The 22224-nt window shown below is 33.9% G+C and overlaps 1 protein-coding gene across 1 annotated transcript in view; it reads left to right on the forward strand.

Annotated features, from left to right (window-relative positions):
* The window catches only part of LOC149423957 (fatty acyl-CoA reductase 1-like), a 38687-nt gene that overhangs the window by 6392 nt on the left and 10071 nt on the right, over positions 1–22224 (forward strand). Inside the window, exon 3 of the mRNA XM_089631938.1 lies at positions 3182–3355. Within this exon, the coding sequence (XP_089488064.1) occupies positions 3182–3355 (174 nt within the window). The remainder of the gene's footprint in view (positions 1–3181; positions 3356–22224) is intronic.

The following is a 22224-nucleotide window of genomic DNA, read 5'->3' on the forward strand; positions in this document are numbered from 1 at the left end:
GGGACTCCCCTAAACCGAATTTTACCCAAGAATAGAAAAAGAATTAAAATGTGAGTTCATTTGACATTTACGTAGTAAAAACAAAAACCTTTCTTGTCTCTACTTAAACAAACAATTGCTCAGTCTTTCCGAAAAAAACATATCTAACTAACTAAACATCACGCCGTTTCTACTCAGGGATATGCAGAGAGGAGGGACCGCCAAACAACTCGGTCTTGGCACACACTTCTCGCCTCATTCTCATTCATACATAGTCTCATACAGACTATTCTATTATTCGACTCTTGACATGGCCCCACTCAAGTATCCGATTCTCTTGATTGTGCCATGTCTTCCTCGTGCGTCCCCCACTTCTTCTACCATTTACATTTGCGTTGTATATTCTCCTTACACTCATTTTTTCGTTTATTCAAACCATCTTAACGTCCCTTTCTTAATCTTCCTCATTACGCTAACATCAGCTTTGCATTCTTTGCGGATCTTCTCATTTATCACACGATCATACATGGTTTTACCACACATACGCCTCAGGGATCTCATTTCTACAGCATTCAGTCCAATTTCATCCGCCTTAATGCCGCACGTCAGGGTAGGTACCAGCACTCCATTGTGAACTGCCAGCTTCTCTTCTTTGGACAATTTGTGTTGGTAACTCCATTAATGGAGTTACCTGCATTTACCCTTCTTTTAATATCTCTGTCAGCCTTCTCATTTCTCGTAAATATACTTTCTAAATACCCGAACTCATCCACCTGCTCCAGGTATTCGCAATTCACAACTATATTGCACACCGTTTTCGTACTCTCTCTTTCAAACACCATGACAGAAAATATCAATCCTTCTATTTTTGAAAATAGTAAGTTTGTGATATAACTTATGAATACTAATTTATGGTATATAAGAATACAGTCCCCCTCCTTAATGACCACATCATCAGTCTCGCGGAATCTTTTTATTCGGGCATTCCAACCCATACAAACCCGTCCATTAATAGCCTTGCCCAGTACCCAAAACAAATCCTACGTAAATTACCCCCTAATTGCAGCCATGTTTTATTGCAAAAAAATTTTCACAAAAAAACTTAAAATTATCTTCCTACAACCAATTTAAACTCATGATGTAAGAGAATGGGACTTTTTTGGCCCGGAGCTCTGTATGCCATTATTTCAAAAAGTCAAAATATAAGAATACTAATTTAATACTGATACGGATACTATTTTCGGATGTAACTCAGAAAAATTAAGCTTTAATTTCACTCAATTTGAATAATTACTTTATTTTCAAATTTACTAGACGTTAGCTTTATAACGCATTTCAGCATTGTTCAATGAGAAGTTTGACGATTTGTTAATCTTTTTCAGATACCTATCTAATTTTACACTACATTCTGAAGGGAGCCTTTTACCTCTCGGTTGGTTGGTTATTTCTCAAGTATATTATTGTAGGTTGTAAGAACTAGATGAACGAGATGTTAAAGAAATATTTATGTATATTGGCACATGAGAAGCGACTGGACAGGACCTGGAGGACATGCAAAATATTTAGTAAAGTAGGAATATTAAAATAAAATACCTTCCAAGTACGTAAAGGTTTCACAACATAATAAGTAACAGTCTAAGGTAAATTTTAACTGCCGTATTTTTTATACCAATGGAATTTATATTAACATTTTAGAAAACAAGGAAAACAGAGCAGGGTGGTGCACAAGACGGGCCGAAGATAGTCGAGAGGGTCCATAGCAGTCAAATTATCCTTGTTTAGGCTTGTCAATTTGTCCTTTTATAAATTATCTAAAATAATGCAGTAGGAGACCACCGACCGTAGACTAGATGGACGCATGTCAAGAATGTTTTTTATTTTGTATTAGAAGTCCATTTAATATGCACATGAACAGTAACAAAAATAAAATAATGTGTTATTTCAACATTAAAGCTTACATATGCGGTAAGTTCTCTAAAATAAAAACAAAAAACGAATAAAGACATTATTTTTGCATGTCTCAAGAAACCTTCAAGGTTTACGTTATACAGTGATGGTGTGCCGTCAGCAATGATGGTATTCCCGAAATTGTTATTTTCCTAGATTTCAGAATAGGTTCGTATGAGGTATTCTCACTTGCTCAGTACTGGATTCCCCACAACATTATCAAATCCTGGAGGAGGGGTGGCTAGGAAATTTCGAGAAGAATAATTTCCCACAATATTTTCGTATTTTCGAATATTTCAAAATTTCCCTGGAATATTTGATATTCCTAATTCCTAAAATTTTACCCCCTTTTTTCAATATTTCTGAATTTCACTAAATATTGATTTTTACCTTTTCCCAAAAAAATGTTTTTTCTCCTCGATGTAGGTAAATTTTCCTCGATATCGCATTACTGATATCAAGGGGCATTTTATTAAGCCGCACCAAACCCCGTGTCTTATGGTACTGAATCAATACAGCTATTCTGCCATGTGGTATGCAAAGCAGATCGTGGTGCCATCATTGGCTGTAGTTGTTTGGTACAAACAATTTATAGCAATCCAATAGGTTTGAAATATCCGTCAAATTAATGTGTCATATCCACAATGAAGATTATTATATCCCCAATGTTGTAATTGCTGCAATAATAAATGTTCTCTGCATTAAATAAGTAAGGAATGAAAATATGAACACAGGAAGGAACAAGACAATATGCTATTTTGAAGAATAGTTAGTTAAGTTTTCACAGACCCAAAAATAGAACTACTAGACTAGACAGATAGAATTGGTAAAAACTATATTAATAATTGGATAATTTGCATAGAGCCGTTTTTGTAAAAATCACCTCAAGGGTAACGTTAGCCTACACATACAACTGTGAATAAAAACAATTTTATTCACAATTTTACTACTCGTGTAGTTGAAAATAATAATGATAATGTTGCTTTTAAGAAGGTGAAATCCTTGAACCTTGTCGGTATAATTAAGAAGTTATTCAGTTATTCAAGCATAATTTAAATACAAAAGTAAATATTCGAGTATCGGGCATTACCCTCGAATGGATTTGCTGCTTGAGTCCAAAACTGCCGACATAATTCGGCGCATTCGTTAGTGAACAGTGTTAGTTGTTGGCTAGTTAAAAATATCTACAATGGCTGAAGAAATCCTGTGGAAGTTCCTAGAACACTTGAATCTGGCAGATAGAGTTCAAGTAAAGGATTTCTTCAAAGCGAAGAACGTTTTTATCACCGGAGCGACGGGTTTTATGGGGAAGGCTCTGGTGGAGAAGTTGCTGTGGTCCTGTGAGGATATTGGGAACCTATATCTCCTCATTCGTCATAAAAAGGGAGAGACAGCACAGCAGCGAGTTGAGGACATGAAAAAGTCTCCGGTAGAAAACATAATTTTGACAAAAGTAGTGAAACAAAATTCGACACATCAATTTTATACCAAAATCGATTATTATATTTTCAATACTAACTTTAAAAGTCGGCTTTTCATTATTTTTTTAATATTATTTATTGAATTTAAGCAAAATTGAAACCGTGTTGTGGCGAGGTCGGTGCGAACGTGAATTATTACCACCATATCTCGCTTTCTACAAGTTTAATCACCTCTGTATAAATTGTTTATTTTTTTCATTTACTTTAACTTTCCTTTAAATTTCCTTTTGCAGGGAATGCGAACGGGTAAAATAACTTCCATCGGGCACATGCTATCTTTGCGGTGCTGAGTGGAGGGTCTTTTTGAGAACCAGAAGTAGTGAGCCTGGGTCTTTTAGTGTATTTTTGTTGTGTTCTATATGTACAACTCCATTTATTTTTAATATTCCTTTGTTTTTTTTTTTTTTTTTTTTTTTTTTTTATTTAAAGAAAGCAAGACAAAAAAAAATACATATTACAGTAAATAATAAAGTAAAAATACAGAAAAAAATAGAAAAGTTCCAATAAACTACTTTTCAGTAGTTTTTCGATGGCAACTTTTCACATAAAAAAATATTTAAAAAAGATACAAACTTATTTTACTTAATGACAACAGTGATAACAATAAAAATAACAATTTGTTTTAAAAATATAAAAACATATACACAACAGTAATAGTATCTACCTATAGTTTGTATTAGACTCTAATACAAACTATTTCTTTCAGCGAGCCAATTTTTCAACATAATATTTGTTTTTACATTTGTACATTTTTTTATTTCAGCAGGTAACATATTTAAGCACCTAGGTATCATGTAGTCCAGTGTTCTTTGTCCATATTTGTTTAAATGCTTAGGTACAATTAGTCCTTCATTTAACGTAAAACGAGTATTGTAAGTGTGGTCCAGTCTATTTATGTATATAGGGCTATTCATATGCTGAAATATAATTTTATACCACAGAATTGATCTTACTGAGAAAATTTTAAGATTCTGATAAAGGTATGGAACATTATGCCTTTGTTCGTATAAACTTTTATGAGCTAATAATTTAACTAGTGAATTTTGAACTGATTGAACATGGTTTATATTTGTTTTACATGAAAGCCCCCAAGCTGTGATTCCATACCCTATAATAGATTCAGCTAGTGATAAATAAATTATTCTAAGTGTACGTATTGGAACATAGAATTTTAATTTATATAATCTATTAACAATAGATCTCAGACGTTCACATACTTTATTTATTTGTAAGTCCCATTTGAAAAAACAATCAATAATAATACCTAAATATACATACTCTGTGACCAGTTCAATATTTTCACATGTACATATTGCAGGAATACCAACATGTAAGCAATTTGAAGTGTGTGTCTTTATTTCAGGTGTAATAATATTTGCCTTAGCATTGGGTGATCTAATATGTATCAATTTAGTTTTTTTGCCATTTATAATTAAACCAGAGTCATGAGACCATTTTAAAAGTTCAATGTAATCTTTTTGTAATAGTTCAATACATAATTGCAAATCACTGCGAGAAATCACCAATGCAGTATCGTCCGCATATACAAAGTGTTTTACATGTTTAAAAATGTACTTAATAAAAGATACATAAAAATATATAAAATTGGTCCCAATATGGAACCTTGAGGAACGCCTGCTAATATTTTCCTTTGTTTACTTAAGGTGTTCAAAAGTTTTATTTTCATGCATCGGTTGTTCAAGTAATTTTCAAAGAGTTTTAAAAGTTTCCCTCTTATTCCTATGATTTCTAATATTTTCAATATTTTTTTATGATCAATAGTGTCAAATGCCTTGGAATAATCTATAAATAAGACTAATACATGATTTTTACTATTTAATTCATTATTTATTAGGCTGGCAAACTTCTGAATTAGCATTTCAGTGCCCTTTTTTTCTGGAAGCCGTATTGATTTGTATCAATAATAGAAAATCTTCTAAATATTTAATCAATTTCAGCTGAATGTATTTTTCAAGGATTTTTTCGAGTGATGGCAAAATACTAATCGGTCTATAATTACCCAATACAGTGTGATCACCGCCTTTATAAATGGGTCGGATGATACTACATTTTAAGTCATCTGGAATTTTTGCCTCAAATAAGATTCTATTAACAAAATGGGTTATAATTGGACCTAAGGTAGATATGTGTTTTTTAATATCGCTCATTCTGATATTATCAATTCCAGGAGAAGAGTTTTTAAGTTGTCTTACAATGCTTTCTATATCAGAAATTTTGGCCCTTGGTAGGTACATACTTTGAGGCATCTCCTCTGGTTCAAACCCAGTTGTCCTGTAATTACATTTATGCAGTGCTTTTTTTTCCATTTAACGCGGTGGAACGGCGTTCCGGCACCTTTTTTCACGGTTTTATTTAAAAATTAATTAAACGAAAAAATATTTGCGCTTAAGTAATTACAATAATAATTCGTTAAAATGATAATAGTGAAGTAACCGTATAGTTTAAATAGCAAACCTGCGTATGTAACTAGCTTCATACGTATGTCTTTGCGTATTATGATTTTGACAGTTTGACGCATTTATTTATGGTTTGACGTTTATCGCATGGCGGCATCTGCGTATATTTTTATTTACGTTTGTTTAGTCAGTTTGTGTTACGATTACGTGTTGTTTTATATATTATTTAGTGCAACTCCAAGTTTAAATATGAAAAAAATTTCCTGTTACTTCTCAACCACCGGCAGCGGCGCCGATTCCGTAAATAAAAAGCTCAAAACAGTAACAGAAACGATGACAGAAGATATGGAAATATCGGTACATGTAGATGTTCCTGAATCATCTCGAGCTGATCTCGGGGATCAAGGTCGAACTCAAAACGATTGGCCAGACTGCTGGTCATTAGATCAAAAAAACGATTTTTGCTCAAAAAACGAATGGTTGAACGTACACAAAATGAAACTTGGCTGCACAATTTGCAGAAACGTTGGAACTCTTGGAACTGAAACGACAATGGGAATGAAAATATCCAAAGAATGGGCCAATAATGAAATTACGTATTCTGGGAAAGAGAGGAAGCTACAATTGGGGTCACTTTGAAAAAAAATTTTCGATCACAGAGGATCTATTGCACACAAAGCAGCGTTAAAAATCATTTCTGAAGCCAAAAATAAGCGGATTGAAAATACTTTTTTAAAATCGTTATCTCGCGAAAAAGTAATAACAGCAAACATTTTTCGAACTGCATATAAAGTAGCTAAGGAAAATCAATCATTCAATATGTTTGAAAGTGAAATTAATCTCCAAGAACTAAATGGGATCGAAATGGGTCATATTCTCCATTCCACTAACGCATGTATCAACATTGTAAATCATATATGTGATGAAATGAGAAAAAATGTTTTCAAAGAAATTGTTCAGTCGAAAAATATAATTTCTTTGATAATTGATGAGTCTACCACCATAAGCCAAAAAACCACCCTCATTGTGTATGTTCGATGCTGTGTCGAAAGTGTTGGAATGAATTCACCAATTAATTTGTTTTTGGATTTGATTGAACTTAAAGACGTAACGGCAAAAGGAATATTTGAATCATTACTCCAATCTCTTGATTTATATGGGATGACAGAAGAATATTTAAAAAAATATTTAGTTTCGGTTGCATGCGACGGCGCTGCTGTGATGTTAGGTTCTAAAAATGGAGTGAAAAAATTGCTGACAGAAAAATTTCCTTCAATTATAGTTTGGCATTGTGCTAATCACAGGTTAGAATTATCAGTAAGTGATGTTGTAAAGAAAATTTCAGGGATCAATAGATTCAAATCATTTATTGATAAACTTTATGTTTTATACCATGCGTCGCCGAAAAATAATAGAGAGTTGCATTTATGTGCAGAATCGCTAGGCGTTGAGGTACTGAAAATCGGAAGAGTTTTAAGTACCCGTTGGGTGGCATCTAGTTTTCGTTCAGTTTCGGCTGTGTGGAATAATTATGAATCCCTTGTGCGTCATTTTGAAGAAGCGATGAATGACCCTACAAGAGATAAAAATGACAAGTGTACTTACAGTGGCTTAAAGAACAAAATAACATCAACAGCATTTTTATTGGATCTAGCATTGATGTGCGACGCTCTCCAAGAATTGTCGGAACTTAGTTTGGATCTACAAAATCGCAATGTGAACCTTTACATTGCAAATCGAAAAATAAATGAACTCGTTCAAGTTTTTGAAGAAAGAAAACAGAATTTTGGACCCTATTATAAATGTGCTGCAGCTGCTATAAGCAATCTGCATTTTCGTGGAGTTTTACTTCACGAAAAAGTTTCTAAAAATGATCCTCCTATTGATCCGAAAATATTTTATTCCACGTTGAAAACGTCGATTGAAAAAAGGCTGCTAGATAATAAAGATGTCGAGTTTGCACTTTGGGCTCGCGTACTTGACCAAAAATATTGGCCTGAAGACATTGATAATCGGTTGACATTTGGAGAGATGGAAATTAGAAACATTTCGATCAGGCTACAACTAGATGAACGAGAAATGATTCGTGGATTTCGCGAATACATTCTCGAAAAGACATATTCTGAAAAACTCTTGCGTTTGGTATATGCTCTGAATTCTATTCCCATTTCTTCAAGTGAATGTGAACGGGGGTTTTCGCAAATGAATCTTATTATTACCCCAACAAGAGCTTCGTTAAACACTAAAACAGTTTCGGCACTCTTGTTCATCAAACTCGTGGGACCACCCTTGACACTTTTCGATCCTTCAAAATATGTTGATAGGTGGTTACTTAAAGGAAGACATTCGGCCTTAGACTCTAACACTAAGAAAAGGAATCGAGATGATGTATCAGACGAGAATTGGAAAAAACTTTGGAAATCACTCTAAACTTTTATTCAAGTTCATAAATAAATACATTACATATGTATTTACAATTATATTTTAAATTTAGTATTATTTGTAAAATATATTTCAAATATAATGTATGTATTTTATTGTTTCTGTAGCTTAGTCTTCACTAAAATAAAAAAATAAATATCGTAAAAATCAACCTTTTTTTGTTCGCTTCGTGGCATAGCTCCTTTAAATTTCATTTAAGTGACATTTGAATATAATTTTATTTAGTAAAAAGATTGACATGAAGTGAGTTCCGGCACCTTTTTTTTTTTAAAAAAAGCCCTGCATTTATGTAACATATTGCAAACACTATCAGAGAAATAATTAACAAAATCATTATTTACATTTTCTTTGGTCTGATCTTTCATCAAATATTTGGAGGCAACTTGGTCACAATTATTTTTACATTTCTTTCCTAAAATTTGATTACACACGTCCCATGTTTTTTTTGAATCTTGAAAAAGATTTTTGAATTTATCATTATAGTATGTGGTTTTTGATTTAAGTAACAATTTATTTAAAACATTTCGGTAACACTTATATTCTTTTTCACAGTATTTGTTTGTTGGAGCATTTTTCCAACGTTTATATAAATAATCTCCTTTTTTAATTTTATATAGTGCATCCGTAGATACCCAGTCATTTATGGCATGAGGTCTGCTTTTAGATTTTTTGCTAATTTCAATCGTGCTGTTTTTGTACAAGTCATCAAAATAATTTTTAATTTTTAAATATATAACAGAACATTCGGTTTCTTTTAGAAGCGATTTCCATTCATAATTACAAATTATTTTATCGATCAGTTTTTGCGAAAGAATTTTCACGTAATTTTTTTAAATTTTTTTATTTTTATTTATTTTATAAAATACAGTATAATGTTTAAATTTACATAGTAAGAACATATTTCAATAAAAATTAACATGTTTACCTTTACAAGAGTCTAAAACTCGTGTGTAAAGGGAAAATAATAAAAACTTAACATACATATGTAAATAGAAGAAAAAAAGAATCATAAAAACATATAAAGTGAAGAGATTTTAGTTTTTTTATACAATAATTTATAAAATAATATAGTGAGATATCATCGTCATTCTAATTCGTTAAATTATTTATTGTAGTGAAGTTAATTTTATTTTTAAATTTATTAAAGTCCGGTTCTAATCTCATCTCAGTCGTTAATTTATTAAACCATACCACTCCAGTGTAAGTGTAATAATAATATTTAATATTTAATAATAATATTTGGCCAATTTATATAGCGCCGTTTTCGTGAGAAATCACCTCAAGGGCGCTGTACAAATATATTTCTTAAATATTTAATACTAGAACTACTGACTTATCTCTAAGACTTATATCTAGTGACTTACGACTAAGGCCTATAACTACTATCTTAACGACATATACACGAGTATTTACATATTTGGCAACTTACAACTAAAATTAAAATTAACAATTTAATCTTACTAACGCCAGAAGAAGAAGGAAGTTCTATTATATTAGGGTGGATTTATTGTTAGCTGGATATATATGTTAAATGAATTAAATTAATGAATAAAATCAATCAATCGCCAATCTTAAACGCATTTAGATGATTCATCTGCCAACAATTAAACCGATTAACTTGTTATGTTCCCGCTGATATTGTCCATTGTCCACTGGTAGGCAAGTCAATAGCAAAATTGAATGAACGGAATCGCTAGATAATGTAACAATTACGGTATAAAAAATGAAAAAAAAAAATATTTGGATAGAATGACGGATTTATGGAAATGAGTGTCTGAAAAAGTGAGTTTTTAGTTTGGATCTAAATTCTGTTGGGCTGGTTATACATCTCAATTCCATAGGAAGTTTATTCCAAGCCTTGGGGCCGGATACTCCGAATGCACGATCACCAAACTTAGTGTTCGGATTTCGCTTAGGCTCTTTCAACCTTCCAATTGTAGATGATGTCGCTGATCTAAGAGTTGACTGCCTTAGACCAGTATTTTCCGGAATGCATAGCTCAGTAATATACGGTGGCGCCATTTCGTTGATAGCTTTAAACACCATCCAGCATAGCTTGTACTGGATTCTTTCAGGACACTTCAGCCAGTGAAGATTTTGGAGGTGTTCCGAAATGTGCGAAAACTTGGGTACCCCGGTGATAAGCCTTGCTGCGGCGTTGAACACTGATTGTAGTTTATCAGTTTCGCATTTAGGAAGATTTGCATAAATGCCGTTGCAATAGTCAAGACGTGATACTATATATGAGTTCACAAGTAATTTAGTTGCCTCTGTTGAAAGGTTTCTACGAACTGACTTAAGTTGTCTAAGGTAGAAGAACCCCGTGCTAACGGTCTTATTTATCTGACTTTTTAAAGAAAGGTCTGAATCCAGATAAACTCCCAGAAGTTTGACGGTTGTTTTAGCAGTTACGTCGTTGCCGGAAATAGCGATTGGTGAGTTTTCTATTAAATGTTGGCGTCTATGTGTGGCTGCCCAGAGAAACTCCGTTTTTGAAGGATTTAGCTTAAGTTTATTTGAGGACATCCAGAGATTGATTGCTTCTAGACACTCAGCTGTGCGAATTTTTAGGCCGTCGATCTCATTTGGTGAGCAGTAAAAGTATATTTGCTGATCGTCAGCATAACAGTGAGATAAAAGGCCAAATGACTCGATAATTTTTGCGACGTCATTTGTAAAAAGAATGAAGAGAAATGGACCCAAAACGGATCCCTGGGGTACCCCTGAAGAGAGTTTTGAGAAGTTGGACTGTTTATTTCCAACCTTTACTGCTTGCGAGCGATTGGATAGATAGGATTCTAGCCAATATTTGATGTTAGAATGTAAGCCAAACGTTACTTCTAGTCTCTTAATGAGAAAGTCGTGGTCAATGGTATCAAATGCAGCGCTCATATCCAAAAGTGAAATAAGTGCTAACTTACCTGACTCTATGGCAAGGGTTATATCTGACAGGACACGAAGTAATCCGGTTTCTGTTGAGTGGAACCTCCTATATGCAGATTGATGATTTGTGATTAATTTATTAAGATTTAAGTGGGAGATTATTTGAGAAGCCACAATTTTTTCTAGTAGTTTAGCTACGAAAGGCAGATTTGATACAGGTCGATAATTACCCAGGTTGTCGGCATCAAGCTGTGGTTTTTTAATAATTGGGGTAACTACAGCAGACTTAAGTGGCTCCGGGAAGTCACCTGTGCTTAGGGACTTATTAAACACGTGAACCAGGAAAGGGGATAACACGTTGCAACATTTCTTGAGAAGCCACGTTGGGATAGGGTCAAGAGTACATTGTTTGTTTGGCGAACTAAGGATCAACTTTCCTACTTCTTCCAGCGTTGTAGGTTCAAAAGATGACAGTATCCTTGTGGAATTGGCTGTAAATCTTGGCGGAGGGGCAGAAGATGTGGAGGCGCGTATGGTTTCTATTTTTTTACAGAAAAACTTAGAAAAGGCCTGCGGTGTAATTTCTGTAGCAGTTGGAACAGTATTACCAGCGATGATAGTTTTGACCGAGTTCCAGAGATGTCGTGGATTTTTCCCCTCAGAGTCAATTTTATTGATCCAATAATCGGATCTTTTGGCACTTATTTTGCTTCTGTACTCATTTTGAGCATTTATCCACTGATCTCGTGTAGTAACATCTGGGTTTCTTCTATATGACCTCTCTAGTTTCCTCATTCGCCTTTTCTGGCTTCGGCACTCTTCGTCGAACCAGCCGTCAGACTTTCGAACTTTCCGCGTTTTCGAGGTGGTTGGAGCATATTTTATTAATAAGTTTGAAAGAGTGGTGTTATACTCCTCGATTAGATCTGTCGTCGTCTTAATTTCCCAGTTGCTTTCTATGCATAGAGAAGAATTTTTGAGATCTTCAAGGAAATTTTCGAAATTAAATTTACGCCATTCCCTCGATTCTATTGTTTTATAGGACACTTTTGGCGGGTTGAAATGAATTTCGGTGCGGACAAGTCGATGATCTGATAAGCCTATATCACAGACTTTAGCGGTCAGTGGTGGGCTACTACACATGGATACAAAAATGTCTATAATTCCACCAGCATCATGAGTTGGTTCGTTGACCCATTGCCGGAGTCCAAAACTATCCAGTAGGTCAATGAATTTGATAGCGTTGGGTGATGTCTCGCGCTCGAGGTGAATATTTATATCACCCGTGATGATGAGAGTTTCGGAAAGACCCACTGCCCATTCCAAAAAACGCAAAAACTCCTTAAAAAATTCTACACAGATCGTTTTCGAACCGGGTCGGTACAGCGTTAATAGTATAAATGACGATCCCGCAGAAGAAACACGGCAGCCAATGTACTCAAATGTACTGAATGTGCCATTTTCGACCCTGGTAAGCCGCAGTCCTTATCGGGATATCACGACACCCCCATGATTTACGTGTGATATACTATTAGAGTGTTCCGTAGCTCTGGGTCGAGCCTGCTCCAGAACGACATACCCAAGAGCTTGAAGTCTTTTGATTGAATAAGATTCACTGTTTTCATGCCAGATTTCTGTGATGGTGAGTATGTGGAGTTTTTGATCTTTAAAAACATCATCCACCTTCTCTAACTTGTTGTTCAGAGAACGTGCATTCCAGGAACCCACCGCAAGCCGTCTGCTTCTAAAATTCGCATGTCGTTCTGATCGAATTTTATTCAAGTTCAGATTGTCACATTTATCAGAATCGCGTAGGGCTTCAGAAGCTAGGACGCTCCGTTTGTCAGTTGGTATGACCACTTGAATACCCTGTTCTAATAGAGAGTTAATATTATTAGAATTATTGTTAGTTTTAAAGTCTTGTTCCTTCTTGCATAGATATTTTTCCTGTTTTGTCCTCCACGACAACCCCGGTACCTAGCTTTCACATTTGGGTCACGCACAAGGTTGTACAAGGTTACTTTTGCGGCAACCAGAGGGTCCAACAATACACGTTTATTTTTAAAACTTAATAGTGTTGCCCTATTATACACAATAGTAGTGTTTATATTATGCATTGCATAACAAAGTAAACATCGTAAATCACTGCACTACAAACTGAACACTTGGGATTAGCTGCTAGGTCAAGCCACGTGCGGTATGCCCATGTGTCCAGTTGACCATCGGATGGAAGCGCAACTGTGTTTTAAGAAACGAGAGTTTTAAAATAATATGAGTTATTTTATTAAAAGTTAAATTAAGCTAGAAACTGCGATATTAAAATTATTTTGATTGTATACACTTAACATAAAAATGATTACGGTTATTTTTAGATATTTACACAATTTAACAAACAAGGACTTCCCAATATTTTCAAAATATATCTAGGAGCGCTAGAAAAAAGCAGCCGGCAAGCTTCGGGAGCGCCAGAGAACATAATAGAATATAGTGTTAAGAGAATATAGTATTGTGCAAAACTGGTATGCATTAATGGAGTCCATAAGCGACCCATTGTATTTTGCCTATTGCTCTCGACACGAACCATGGCATGCTGTGACTTCTTATACAGATCTTTGTGGATTTGAAGTAGCGTATTTTTCGTATATGTATTTTTTAGTGATGGGACTTGAAAATCTTGGAAAAGTTGTAAGGTTGGGTAGTCTGATGGTTTTTTTATTAAAATTTTTATTAACAGCCTTTGAGTGATTTCCAGCGGTAAAAGTGATGATTTGTAAGCTCCCCCCCACGCAACGATACCATACTGTATTATTGAATGGGCTAGAGCGTAGTAAATATTTTTAAGAATTTTTAAGTTAAATATATTTCTTAGACTAATAAATATGTAAATGAGTTTTCTTAATCTATTTATGATATTGTTTATGTGAGTTTTCCACTTAAGTTGACTATCTATTATTACACCTAAATATTTAATTTCATTTTTATTTCCTATGGATAAACAGTCATTATTTTGGCAAGTAGATTTTTTTGATATGCATTTTTTTGAATGTATTTTAATATTTAATGTAATAAAAGGGTTTATTTTGTTTATACAAAAAATTATATAATATGTTTTTTCAATATTTAATGTTAATAAGTTTTTATCAAACCATTTTTTTAACGTATTGATATCATTGTTAGCAATTATTTCAAGTTCATTCAATGAATTCGCTTGAAATATAATTGCAGTATCATCTGCATATGAAATGAGTTTTCCTGTTAATGGTAATTTAAAGATATTATTAACATATAATATGAATAGAAGAGGGCCCAATATGGTGCCTTGTGGTATTCCAAAGTCACTTGTGTTCGGTTCACTGAGAGTGTTGTTTATTTTTACATATTGACTTCTAGAGTTCAGGAAACTTTCTATCCACATTTTGGCATTATCTATAATTCCTATTTTGTTAAGCTTGTAGAGTAATTTTTTGTGACTTATGCTGTCGAAGGCTTTCTTTAGGTCTATGAATATTGCAAGAGATTTTTTGCCTTTGTCTAGTGCTTGATGTATTTTTGTTGTTAAATCTATGATTGCGTCCTGTGTGCTTATTTTTTCGCGAAATCCAAATTGTTGGTCACTCAATATATTATTAGTTTCAATAAATTTTAGCAGTTGCTTTTTTGCTACCTTTTCAAAATTTTTTGAGATATTTGATAATACTGATATAGGTCGGTAGTTATTAATTTCTTTAGTATCACCTGATTTAAAAATCGGTGAAATAATATTTTTTTTTGTAAATAGATGGAAAGATTCCTTTTTTAAGACTATTATTTATGATATGTGTAATAGGTTTTTTCAAAAAGTTAAGATTTTTTTTCAGAATTTCAACGGTTATCCCATCAAAACCTGGTGCGGACTCAGTTTTTAGGTTTTGTATTATAACAACAGTTTCTTGTTCGGTTATCGTTTCGAATGTTTTTACCGTTTTATTTAATGAAGCTACTGGAATTCCTGATGTGGTGGTATTATCTATGTTGTTAGTTATTTCGTTTGCGAGATTTTTTCCGACATTTGAAAAAAAATTATTGAAAGCATTCGCACATAGTTTTGGGTTATCAGAAACTTGCATCATATTATTGTTAATGTGCAGCTTTAAAATGTCACTTGTCTTTCTTTTTTTATCAATTATTTCATTTATTGTTTTCCAAATTTTTTTACCACTGTTACCTGAATTTAACATCTTTTGTTTGTAGAATTCTTCTTTGGTCATTTTAATTAGTGCCGTTAGTTTATTTCTGTATTTTTAAAAGTGTAAAATAATCGAATTATTTAGTGGGAATTTTTTTGTAAGTTTAAATAATTTTTCTTTTTCTCTAATGGAAACCACTAGACCAGCGTTTCCCAAAAGGTGTTCCGCGGAACCCTGGGGTTCCGTAGTAGCATCACAAGGGTTCCGCGTTCCGTCCAGATTTAACGTATGTACCTATTCAACAAAAAAAGAATGCGCACGGGAGCTAGATCCAGCGCGCTTGACCGCCGTCGCCTCCTCCCGCCACCCGCGACCCGTATCGCCCGCCGCAAGACTGTGACATGAGAGAACGTGTGTGTTCTCGTTCTTTTATAATTCGTGTGAAATTACAAAGGTGACATTCCAGTGATATTGTTATTCCTGTTCTTATAATCTTGTACTTACGATATCCGTTTTAGGTAAGTATTTTTTTTTTTACCAATTGCAGATAGTGCCAAAACAAATTAAAACGATTTATTCATATTCATGTTATTTTTTTATTTCAGCCTTTATTAAAAAATGGATAACTGGCTCAAAACAGGGCGCTTACAAAGTGGCATAAGTGCTTCATCAAGTTCATCGTCAGCAAATAATGAACGTATTTCAGAAGAAGCTGTTGATTTATCCGTAAGTAAATTATACTTATCTAGCAATAGTAATCATTTAGGCTCAGTTCATGAACATATTTTGATAGGTGACAACCGTGACAACCCTGACAAATTACTTTAATGTAGTATAACTGACGCATGGGTGTTCGACTCTAGCCTTTTAAACAGCAAATGCCATCTAATTTTGATATAAATGAATCACGCCCGAAAAAGGGGTCAAATTCCAGACTGTGCCAAAGGCAGATTGGGGGTGGGACTGTTCTTTTTAGCCAACACCAAACTGCATCTTGCCGTCACATTACTAATGTTTTTTTTATTTCATTCCAGGATATCGTAAATACTGAAGGACATTGTCCTGAGCAGGATAGACAAAATACACCAACGACTAAAGGGGCTGCTCAATCTCAGGACAACACTATTTCAAAAAAGAGAAAATATGACGAATGTTACTTGTCCTTTGGATTTATTTCTGTAGGAATGCTTGAGAATCCGGATGGTCAATGCGTTATCTGCAACAAAATCATATGTAAAGCTCGGTCCAGACATGTTCTTTTGTCCGTACCGTACCTCCGTTTCGTACCAGCGTCGCGATCAAGAACGCTAGTTTGGACGCCCGTTCGGTACGGTACGGTGGTACGGCATCTCGATACGGATAGAGGTACGCTCCGATCCATCGCGAGTCGGTTTTTCGGCCCGTTCAAAGGCGATACGGTACGGGTCTGCGCCAGTCTGGACGTGTTCGCGGCGTCTTACATCTTTCTCTGTTTTTGAACAATTCTAACTCCCACCAACGTCGCCTTTTTTGTTTTTTTTTCGTTATATTATTGTGAATAACAATGAAGGACGCGCAAGCAATCGTCAAATTCTCAAACACTTCCGCAGTCGACGACATGGTGGGAGGAAATGAACACGCGATGATCGCAGCGACGTTACGGAGATACGGGCTCTTGATCGCGACGCGGATACGAAACGGAGGTACGGTACGGACAAAAGATGATGCGTCCAGAGTTTTTGGATCGCGACGCTGGTACGAAACGGAGGTACGGTACGGACAAAAGAACATGTCTGGACCCAGCTTAATAGCTCTCTGGCACCTGCAAAGCTAAAACGACATCTTAATACCAACCGCAATTAAAAGGCAAAAGCTTAGACTTTTTTAAAAGATGCACATAAAACCAGTGTCGATGCTTTACATAAATATGTTAAAACTGATAACGAGAATGCCACCGAAGCATAATTCCTGTTATGTTACAGGATTGCTCGTGCTGGCAAACCACACACGATTGCAGAGACTTTAATAAATCCCTGTATGACAGAAATTGTCAAGTGTGTACTTGGCGAAGACGCAGCGAAGAAAGTTGCAGCAGTTCAGAGTTCCAATAATGTCATATCTGATCGAATCGATAAAATATCTGACCACATTGAAAATGAATTGATTTGTAGATTAAAAGTAGTGAAATCTTTGCAATGCAACTCGACGAAAGTACAGATGTCGCTGGACTATCAATACTGCTTGTTTTCGTAAGATACCCCTTCGGGGGATCTATTGAAGAGGATTTGTTTATTTATGCTCCTTTGGAGACCAACACCACTGGAGAAGAAATTTTCAAAGTCATTGATAATTACATGAATGTACATAACATTCATTGGAACAAATGTGTCGATGTATGTAGCGATGGAGCTGCCGCTTTGACTGGCAAAATAAAAGGTACTGTAACAAGAATTAAGAATGTTGCACCTAAATGCAGCAGCAGTCACTGCGTTTTACATCGACATGCCCTTGTCGTAAAAAATATACCACACGAGGTAAAGAAAGTTCTCGATCAAGCCGTACAAATTGTGAATTACGTTAAATCACGTCCGCTCCAATTGAGACTTTTTAAAAAAGTGTGTGAAGATATAGGAAGTCAGCATCAATCACTTCTTCTTCACAAGGAAGTAAGATGGCTTTCCAAAGGAAAAGTATTATCAAGATTGTTTTAATTGCGCAACGAACTAGTGGTATTTTTTTCCAAAGAATCGCTTTCTTCATCTTTGAGTAGTCTTGTTCAACTATTGCACGACGAGCAATGGCTAATGAAACTGTCGTATTTGGCACACATATTTGATAAACTGAATGTAATTTGCAAGTAATTGAAAGGAAGAAACACAAATACTTTAACAGTAAACGACAAAATCTCTTCTCTTAGAAAGAAACTAAACTTGTCTTCTGGATAGAATGTGTTGAAAAGAAACAGTACTAATGTTTTACTCTTTTAAACGAGTTTCTGGAAAAAATGAGTTGCAAGTAACCTCAGATGTTTAAAAATGCATTTACGAACATTTGATGGCCCTCAACAAATCTCTGGAAGAGTATTTTCCTGAAAAAAACCTGCAGGACATTGACTGGGTACAGAATCCATTCCTAGTTCACAGGACACCGTCGACTCTTACAGCAACAGAGAACAAGGCTTTGATTGATATCATGTGTTCTTCTTCCTTACAATAAAAGTTTAATTCAGAAAAAACTAATCTGGATGAGTTTTGGATTGGACTTAAAAACGAATATCCAGAAGTCGTCGAGAAGGCTATCACAGTTTTGTTACCGTTTGTGACCACTTACCGATGTGGAACTGGTTTTTCGGCTTACGATTACACAAAAAACAAATACAGAAACAGACTGGATGCAGCTCCAGATCTTCGTATTCAGCTGTCTGACATAAAGCCTGATGTCAATGCTATTTTAACAAAAAATGTAAAAAGATATCACTCTTCACATTAAATTAAGTTTTACACAAAACTTTTGATCTTTCTTTTCATGGTAAACATGAAAGTATTCAAACTACAAGTTTATCTTTTTCTTATAAAAATAGGGTTCCGCCTAGAAAAGTATGATCGATAAGGGTTCCGGGGCGAAAAAAAATTGGGAAACGCTGCACTAGACCATGGGTAATCCATGGTTTAATTTTTTTGAATTTTTTTTTATATATTTTTTTGTGTATTTCACAGCTTGAATCTTTTATATGCTTTTGTAAGGTGTCATGAAATTTTAAAGCACTATTATTTACATCTTCTGTGCAGAGTATAGATTCCCATGTTTCGTGAGACAGTTTTTCATGAAGTATTTGTTGGTTAATCGATATTTTAGGCATGTTAGATTTATTACTATTATTAATGTTTTGTTTTTCTATGTTAAGGTTAAGAATACATGTATGATGGTCCGTTATGTTGTTTCTCCATATTATTGTTTGAAGATTATCAATGTAGTTGGAATTACACCATATGTGATCAATACATGATGGTATTTGATTATTAAATTCTCTAGTTTATTTATTAATACAGGGTTTAAAATTTAAAGCGGTCATCATGTTAATATAATTGTCCTTTTCAATAGTGTGATTATTTTCAGCAATGTTAATATTAATATCGCCAATTAGAAAATTATTTGTACATTTATTATTTAAAATAATATTATTCAATTCTCCAATAAAAGTGGATATAACAGCAGAGTGTGTCCTGTATATTGATATTATTTGTATAGATAGTTTATTATTAATGCTCAGTCTTATAATAATACAGTTTGCATTAGTCATATTCGTTTCAGTAAAGAGTACGTCTTTAAATATCGTCTTCGTGTATATAACAATACCACTATTTTTTTAAATATATTATGAGCTCTGAAAGTAGTTGTAATTGGGGAGAGTTGGGATGATTGAGTTGGTGTTTAAATGTGCTTCAGTCAGTATGATTATGTCAGGATATTTGTTTAATAAATTTAGGTTTACTAGAAAATGATCAAAATTTTTCTTTATAGATCGTATGTTAAGATGCATTACGGTAAATGAATCTGGAGTCGTTTGAAGTATTGTGTTACAGTCATTAGAGTTGTCACAAATTACATTTTTTACGTAAATTTTTTTTTCCAGATATTGAATAATGTAGTCATCCATTTCTAGTTTTAGCAAAAGGATTAAATAATATATAAGCGTTTGATGCATTTTTGTTCAGTGAAGCGAAGGAATATATTTTAAAAATATTATGATATTGGTAATCGTATTGTATATAGTTTTTAAACGGTGGTGAAATGTTTTCTTTAAACACATTTAAAGTTTTGAAGAATTTAAACGATATTATAATTTGTAGTATACAATGAGAGTTTTTCGTAAATGGAAATAAATTGATATTTAAATTATTGGGAATTAATATACAGAATTTTATATAAAGTACTGAAGGTATATTATAGTTTTTATAATACAATCTAACTAGTAAATTAGTTTTATGATATAGTCAGAATTCTATTTTTTCCAAAGCTATTTTAAGCTTTCTTTGATAATATGGGCAAGCTTTATTATTTGCTAGGTGATTTGTTGGTATTTTTAGATTGAATCTTTCATTTGTTGTGGCACAATTTTTACATTTTGGAGAAGTTTCCTTATTTTCACAGTCCTTGTAGGAGTGGTCTCCTGCACAGTGCATACACGACATTTTATTTGTTACCTTTTGTAGGCATCTGCTTGATGTGTGCCCAAATTTAAGGCAAAAATAGCATTGTACGACAGGATTTGTGTCTTCCACGTATATTCGCTGATACCCCAGGTTGATTTTTCCTTCTTTTATTATTTCTTTTCTGACTTTGTTGTTGATTTCGACAATGTAGCTAACATTGTCATTAAATTTATTTTTTATTATTTTTTTAATTTCAAATAGGGTACTTCTGTTTAGACCTTGAGTTATTATTTTTATGCCTTCATTCTGGTTGATTATGTCCTCAACAAAGTCCTCTTTATTGTAGTCATTGGAAATTCCCTTGAAGATCATTGTAGGTTGTATTTTCTTTATTTCTTCTGCATTTGCTTCCCTGGCTTCGTTATTTATCATACTTGATAGTTTGTCTACATCTTTTTTTTCGGGACACTTTATGACGAGTCTGTTTGCAGAAATCTGTTATTAAAAACTTACCTTTTTAAGCTGTCATATCCTTAAATTAAATATACCAATCCTAAGAGAAAGTCCAGTTATATTCAATTTTTCAATTAAGTCCTAAATCCTGTATCTAAATTTCGCCAATAAACAATTAGATAATGTTAATTAAGTGTTAATCTCAAGTGACCTATCAGGTAAGTATTGAACTGTATATTTTCTCCATAAATAGTTAAGTAATAACATAGACCACTTTACAAATGTATTATAAGTTTGTACAGCGCCCTTGAGGTGTTTTTGCACAAAAACGGCGCTATACAAGTCATCCAAGTATTATTATTTTATTATTATTATAGCGTTGATACGAACACCTAATTTTCCCGGCTTGACCTTTTCTTGTATTTTTTTTTTCAGAGTTTCACTTGTTTCGCCGCTGTTTTTTGGTGTGATAAGAATGCAGAATTCATTTATTTGCTCCGAGTTTTTTTTTATATTGTTGGCTTCAGCGTCATCTTACTGCTTATAGGTTCTGTTGGGATTTGTTTTTTTATTTCAGTATATTCAATTCCGAAGTGTCCTATAAGGAATAATAATTGTTGGGCTTTCCCGGAAATAAAATTTATTTGATCCTTGTTATATTTTTTCTTTTCATCTTGAACAACACTTATCAGTTCATCAATAACTGTCTTAGCTTCATTTAAGTATTTATGAGAGGTTGACATGATTTAGATTTAGTTGATATCTGAATTTATGTTCGGTAGTGCACCAGCTTCCCCTTTTCGTGACAGCGACCGCCTAAGTAACGTGCCCGTAAGCAGGTATATACTGTGTGTTATGTTTACACAATACACATTTATGCGCAAACTGAGACGTTAGAACTTTTTTTTTTTTTTTTTTAAAAGAAAGACAAACATTCCCGGGTTACGAATAACCCAACAATGTTTGAAAATCTCCTACTACCACCACAGAAAGCCGAAAATGTTGCTTGTGTTGTGATGGAGGACTTAGCCAGCCGAGGAATCGAACACGCGACGCTCGGGTGAGACCCAAGCGCTATGCCCACTCAACCACTGAACGGTCAACTGTCGATGAATGTCACAATAATAATATGCAGGTATTTTTCACAATTTTGAACTGTTTGTTTTAACGGTTTATTTTAATTGAATGTTACAAAAAAAACACTTGAGATTACGTCTGGCACTTTCTCCTAAAGATTTTTATAATTTTCACTTCACTTAGATATGTTTATCGCTTGGTAATTTGATTTTTTTTTGTAACCGCTGAACACAAACATCCGCGTGGC

This window comes from Hesperophylax consimilis, chromosome 5 (assembly GCF_061612785.1).
Source record: "Hesperophylax consimilis isolate HC1 chromosome 5, BYU_Hcon_1.0, whole genome shotgun sequence".
NCBI lineage: Eukaryota > Metazoa > Arthropoda > Insecta > Trichoptera > Limnephilidae > Hesperophylax > Hesperophylax consimilis.